This window comes from Zonotrichia albicollis, chromosome 7 (assembly GCF_047830755.1).
Source record: "Zonotrichia albicollis isolate bZonAlb1 chromosome 7, bZonAlb1.hap1, whole genome shotgun sequence".
Taxonomy (NCBI): domain Eukaryota; kingdom Metazoa; phylum Chordata; class Aves; order Passeriformes; family Passerellidae; genus Zonotrichia; species Zonotrichia albicollis.
The window spans coordinates 5,066,413-5,073,183 of record NC_133825.1 but is presented as its reverse complement, the minus strand read 5'-3'; the positions used below and the strand labels follow the sequence as shown (position 1 = coordinate 5,073,183).

The window sequence follows — 6,771 nt, the reverse complement described above, 5'->3', positions numbered from 1 at the left end:
CCCAGGTGTGCCTATCCCTTCACCCTTCCCCCTCGCCCCTCGCTGAGTGTGCCTGTCAATCAGGCTAACATACCAGCAAGGCGTCGTGTGATTGGTCCCTCAGGCCTGGAGGACATTGGCCCGTATAGGTGTCCCTAGTCCCTTGAGACCCTGCCCCTTCACCTGGTTGGTGGCTCACCTGTCCCCTCCCCTTCCCCTGCCCTGAGCTTAAAAGGTTAATGAGACCATGCGGCCTCCATTCTGTTGGAGGAATTGCCCCAGTGCAGACCTCTGTACCCATGGAATAAACATCTGGATATAACCCTCCAGCAGAATCCACTCCTTCCTTCTCTTCACCATCGCCAGAAGCTCTCTCCTGAGGTAAACGGAGTCCTGACAAGCCTGGACTTGCGCCTGTGTCCCGCTGCCCTCTCCAGCAGCCAAGGTATCTCTGGGGTAAAACACCACAGTGCTGCCTTTGGCCCAGCAGCAAGGGTCAGAACTGGCCCAGGCACCATCTAACTGGTTATATTGGGATTCATATTCCAATAGACCTTGTATTAGAAAGTGGATTCGAAATCTTGTTAGGGCTAGAGCTCTTGAACAAAGTACCGGCCTGCCAGGTTGGACAGGATTACAGCTTTTTGAGAGTGCAGAACAAGTAATTATAACATATCTCAGATGGAAGTTGCGGGAAAAACTTAGAATATTTGAAGTTACTAAGGCCTCACGCATTATAGCAGCTCGCTGTAAAGCTGGTTTGCCTTCAAATTTGCCTAACGCTATACCTGTAACCAAAGATGCTGATTTAGAATTAGACCAGTGCATTCAAAAATTGATTTAGCCTTACAATACGCAATTTAGCAAACCAGGAAAAGACAGCGAAGACAATTGGTGCAAAAGGTGAATCAAACGACTAAACGAATGGTATGGCAAGTGGAACATAATTCAGAGAAAATAACGAATGTTTTGACCGAGGTAGAACAAGTAGGCCAGCATCATTGGTGGGATATCTTTACAAGATACTCCCCAACAGCTACACAGGTCTTCAACTACCTGGTGCACCCAATGCTAATAGTAATTGTAGCTTTGTTCCTACTAACTCTCACAAATATTTGTATGTGGTGGAGACTAAGAATTATAATGAAAAGGATCCAAGTGGTTTGGGCTATGACATGAGCGTATCAGCGCCCTAAGGATTAGGACTTGACAAAAGAATTCGTAAGTTATAAGAAAAGGGGGGAAATGAAGCCCCAAAGCGAATAGCCTTCAAGAAATAATGAGTTAAAACATGGAATGTGAAACATTTGGAGAAAACATAGCATTTAGGAAACATATAGAGCAATAAATCGGCTGAGGCATGGAACACAATGACAGGAAAGAGAGATAGGGATAGGGGAGTTGATGGGCTAAGCATATTCAGAGCCAACAATGTCAAACTGACCCTAAGAGTCTTGCCAAGCCATGGGGACCAAGCCAAGTACACCGGGAATTGGCCATATTAGGATGGGAGTTCAAAAGTTTAAGGAGGAAGACTCATTGGGTGCCCCCTGCCCATGATGAAGGCCACCGGAACGACCACTGAAAAGATCCTCAAAAGAGAAGTCTCCGCCCACGCTCTGCCTACACCACGCCTCCTATGAATATGCATGCAAAGACATGATTGTGCATGAGATATGATGTAACTTTATATTCAAAATTGTATAAAAGGCTTGCTTTGTCATGAGATACTCAGAAATCCCTTTTGTGATTTCTCCGACGCGTCGTAATAAAATACCTCCTGTCTATGCTGACTTAAATTGAGTCTCTTAGGCAGTTATTCTCGCCTTTTGGGGCAAAATTCGGCATCAGATCAGACTCTCTTTTTCCTATAATGCAATGGAAAGTATGGGGAGATGACTTGTTCAGCAAAGGCCTCCATGCTAAAGTAAGCAAATATTGAAGTAGCTGTGATCCCATGAGAGGTTTGAACATTGAAAGAGAGTGATGAGACCCTGTGCCCTCAGGGAAAGAAGAAGAAGATCACTGTTCCCAATGATGAAGATGATTTCAGAAATAGATGAAGAGCACATTTGCTCTTGAACAGCTCACCTTTAAACAACATGGCCCATAAACACAGCTGTGGGAAAAGCTGTGAACAAATGGGAAGGACTTCACAATTGCAGATTTTTCCAGGTGGCTGCTATTCATAGAAATTGAGAGCCATGAGAGAACTCTTTTCTTATGGAGAAATCTCCATATCATGGAAGAGAGACTTCTCTCCCTGAATGAACTGAAAAAAGACTATTCTAGAGGTGGTGAAATGACTGAAATTTTAGGTTTTCTCACTTTATATTGTCAGTAAGACAGAAAAGGTTATAGGGAGAGGAGAAGTGTTCTGAAAGTTTTGTTCTGATTCTTATTACTCTTTCTTCTAGTTACTATTAATAAACTTTTCTTTATATCCTCTAAAAGTTCTGAGCCTATGTTGCCTTACTCATAATCCTACGTCACAGTAGGAAATGAGTAAGTATATTCTAGTGAGTGCAGTGGTAATTAGCCAACACTGAACCCACCACAGTATTTGATGTATTGGCCAAGAAATCTGAAAGTGATGAACCAAAACCACTACAGAAAACTTCCTGATAAAATGCATTAGACCAGAGAGAAATCAAGGCAGAGCCATGGTTTGTCAGGACTTTCTTGATCCTCATGAGCTCCGTGTGCATTTGGAGCTGAGCCCTGGAACCTCAGGGAGTGAGAGGAGATTGCACGAACCTTTCCAGGCGTCAAAGTCAGAGGAAACACCCAAAGTGTCTCAAAGCATGAATGGGCCCCACTGAGGTCCATCCCCAACACAGGCTCCTCATGGACTCCTTGGAGGAGAGAATTGGAGGCCATAATTGGACAAAAAACTTCTAAGAGATTCAGAGCAGAAAGGAACATCCAAAGTACCTTGAAAATCTTGAGTAAATCAAAGTATTAATGAGCCTCACTGAGTGTCAGTACAAAGCTCTCAAGGGACTCGTTAAAGCAGATAACTGGGACCATGATTGCACAAACCTCTCACAGAGTCTGTATCAGAAGGGAAACACCAAGTACCTTAAAAAAACTGAAGTACCTCGAAGCATTAATGAGCCCCACTGAGTGTTGTTACTGACAAAGCCTCTCGAGGGACTAATTACAGCAGATAATTGGAGGCCATGACTGCACAAACCTCTCAGGGACACCAAGGCAAAAGCCAAACCTAAAGTCCTTTGAAAAACCTGCAGTCCCTGGGAGCATGAAGGAGCCCCCAGGGCCATTCCTGAGCAAGGCTCCCCAGGGACTACTTCCAGCAGATCCTTGAGGCCACTGGGATGTGGGCTAGGGGGAGATGCTGAGGGCAGGACAAGGGGCTGACAGTGCCCAGCCTGGCTGGGGTTGTGCCAGGAGGCCCCAGGGCCTCAGGACAAGGTGTCTCCTCACAGCCCTTGGTGGCACAGACCCTGCTGTGCCCCAGGGCACAAAGACTTGGCTTCTCTTTGTCCCCACCTGTCATCACTGCCTCCAGTTCTCTGCTCTGCCTGGGGCCTGGGGACACTTTCTCAGTCGTGTCCCTCAGTGGGACCCATTAAAAGTCCAAGAAACTTTGGAGTTGGATTCTGACTTGGAGTTCTGGAGAGCTTTCTTCATCTCCCTCTCAGGGACTGATGTTCAGGGCCTGAGCACAAAGCCCCAGAGGCTCATTAAAGTCCTTGTGCTGTGTCTGTGCTGCTGAGCTGGGCTGGGCTCCTGGCACAGAGGCAGTTCCTGGTAACCAAGAAAAGCTTCAAAAGCACATTTCTCTTGATGAGCAGCTCTTCTGCCAGCCCAGCAGGGCTGGGGCACTGCCTGCAGCCACCACGGGCACAGCACAGAGGCACAGAGAGCTTCAATCAGTCAGGGCTGGGAAGGCGCTGAGAAGTGCCTGGGGCAGAATCACTGCCAGCCCTTGGCACAGGAACCTCTGGCTGCAGGACAATGCAGCTGCAGCTCCTGGAGCCATCTCTGAAAGCTGGAACATCCCAATGCCTACATACCCTGTGAGTACATTCTCTGATTGTCTCTTGTGCAGAGCAGCCAGGGGTGCCCAGGGCTGTGCTGCAGAGCAGGGTCCTGCAGCCCAGGGTGCTGTGCTGGGGCAGGGACTCTGCTGCCTGCCAGGGACAGCTCTCAGCCAGCCCTGGCAGCTGCTCCCAGCACTGCGGGACAAGATCTGGGTGGGGGGTGAGAGCTGGTAAGGCTTGGAAGTGTTCTCCTTGTGTGGTGAGGATGCTGCATTGTTCAGGACTGCTCCCAGCATGGCATTTAACTGCAGAACATTTAAGTAGACTATACCAGGAACCACAGCAAGGCAGGGGCTGCACAAAAGGGAAAATCCTGTTTTTTTAATCTACAAGTCTAGGTTGCCTGGGTGGGAAATTGCACATAGATATTCATCTCTCAGTTCAGGTTGGGAAAAATGAAAACATTTTCTCTCAGATGTTAATAAACCTGGCAGTAACAAAATCAGCACAGGGCCCCTTAAAGGCAGCATCAGTGTTGCTTTTCCAGCCTTCTCAGGGTTCCTCTGGTGTTGCCATCAGAGCCTGCAGAGCCAGAGCTGCCCCTGGGCAGTGCCTGAGCTGGGAGGGGTCTGCAGGGCAGGGCTGAGTCCCCAGGGCTGGGCTGGGCTCTGGCAGCACTGGCAGGGCCGTGCCCTGGGCACAGGGAAGCAGCTGCTGGCAGGGACAGCTCCAGGCAGCACAGCCCTGGGCAGGCAGTGGGGGGAAAGTGCCCCCAGGCTGCGCTGGGATTTTTCAAGACCTCTCCAAACCCAATGATTCCATGATTACTTTTTTTTACAGATCCCCATGCCAAGGCAGCACAGCAAATGTCCAACAGCAGCTCCATCAGCCACTTCCTCCTGCTGGCACTGGCAGACACGCGGCAGCTGCAGCTCCTGTACTTCTGCCTCTTGCTGGGCATCTCCCTGGCTGCCCTCCTGGGCAACGGCCTCATCATCAGCGCCATAGCCTGCGGCCACCACCTGCACACGCCCATGTTCTTCTTCCTGCTCAACCTGGCCCTCAGCAACCTGGGCTCCATCTGCACCACTGTCCCCAAAGCCATGCACAATTCCCTCTGGGACACCAGAAACATCTCCTACACAGGATGTGCTGCACAGGCTTTTTTCTTTCTTTTATTTATCACAGCAGATTATTCCCTCCTGACCATCATGTGTTATGACCGCTACGTGTCCATCTGCAAACCCCTGCACTACAGGACCCTCCTGGGCAGCAGAGCTTGTGCCCACATGGCAGCAGCTGCCTGGGCCAGTGCCTTGCTCTATTCACTGCTGCACACAGCCAATACATTTTTCCTGCCCCTGTGCCATGGCAATGCTCTGGGCCATTTCTTCTGTGAAATTCCCCCGATTCTCAAACTCTCCTGTTTAAATTCCCACCTCAGGGAACTTGGAATTCTTGCTGTCAGTATGTGTTTAGTATTTGGTTGTTTTGTATTCATTGTTTTCTCCTATGTGCACATCTTCAGGGCTGTGCTGAGGATCCCCTCTGAGCAGGGACGGCACAAAGCCTTTTCCACCTGCCTCCCTCACCTGGCCGTACTCTCACTGTTGGTCATTACTGGCATATTTTCCTACTTGAAGCCCCCCTCCATGTCCTCCCCATCCCTGGATTTGGCCCTTTCACTTCTGTACTCAGTGGTGCCTCCAACCCTGAACCCCCTCATCTACAGCCTGAGGAACCAGGAGCTCAAGGCTGCAGTGAGGACACTAATGACTGGATGGTTTCGAAAACATTAAACTGCTGGCCAATTTCTGCAAATCATTTATAATAAAAGTAATCTTTGATACTTCCTGTTTCTTTGTTTTTGGATTTTTTTTCTTTTGTTTTCCTTCTTTCATATTGTCCACAGATAAATGTCATTGTTTGTGCCATTTCTCATTTTGTTTCTCTCCATCTTCCCTGTGACCACAGACTGTGTCAATGAGGGGCTGCGCTCTCGGTGGCTTTTAAAGGAACTAAAGGATCTCCCAGCACAGTTTTCTGCAGAGATGCCCTTTTATTGCCTTCTCTGGAGCTGCACCAGCAATGTCTGTGTGCAGAGCTGGGAGCAGATCAGTGCTGGCCCAGCAGCTGTGCCCAGCAGCAGCAGCAGCACTTGGTGTTGCCAGTGCTGCTGTCGTGGCCCTGCCCCACTGCCCTGGTGGCCCTGGTGTTGCTGCAGGGCCTGAGTGCTCTTGGGGCCTAGGGGTGGCAATGCTGGGGCTGCAGCAGGGACAGGCCAAGAAATAGAAATAATTTGTAATATAAGTAATCTGTAATATAAATAATCTTTGATAGCTCTTTTGGATTTGTTCTTTTTTTCCCTGGGTTTTAGTTTTTATTATTGTCCACAACATAAAAGCATCGTTTGTGCCATTTCTCATTTTGTTTCTCTACACCTTCCTTGTGCCCACAGACTGTGTCAATGAGGGGCTGTGCTCTTGGTATCTTTAAAGGAGCTAAAGAATCTCCCAGCAAAGTTTTCTGCAGTGATCCCATTTTGTTTTCTTTTCTGAAGCTGAAGTAGCAATGTCCGTGTGCAGAGCTGGGGGCAGATCAGTGATGAGTACATCAGCTTTGGTCCTGCTGGCCACACCATTCCTGATCCAGGCCAGGAGCCATTGGCCTTCTTGCCCACCTGGGCACACTGCTGCCTCATGTCCAGCCTGCTGTCCATCAGTCCCTGCAGGTCCCTTTCTGCCTGGCTGCTGTCCAGCCCCTCTGTCCCCAGCCTGTAGTGCTG

At 49.0% G+C, this 6,771-nt stretch overlaps 1 protein-coding gene across 1 annotated transcript; it reads left to right on the top strand.

Annotated features, from left to right (window-relative positions):
• The first annotated feature begins 4,852 nt into the window (after nt 1-4,852).
• Nucleotides 4,853-5,785, top strand: LOC141729564 (olfactory receptor 14J1-like). Its single transcript, XM_074544269.1, has one exon. It carries the CDS (start codon nt 4,853-4,855, stop codon nt 5,783-5,785), a length of 933 nt encoding a protein of 310 aa, XP_074400370.1.
• The last annotated feature ends 986 nt before the right edge of the window (nt 5,786-6,771 follow it).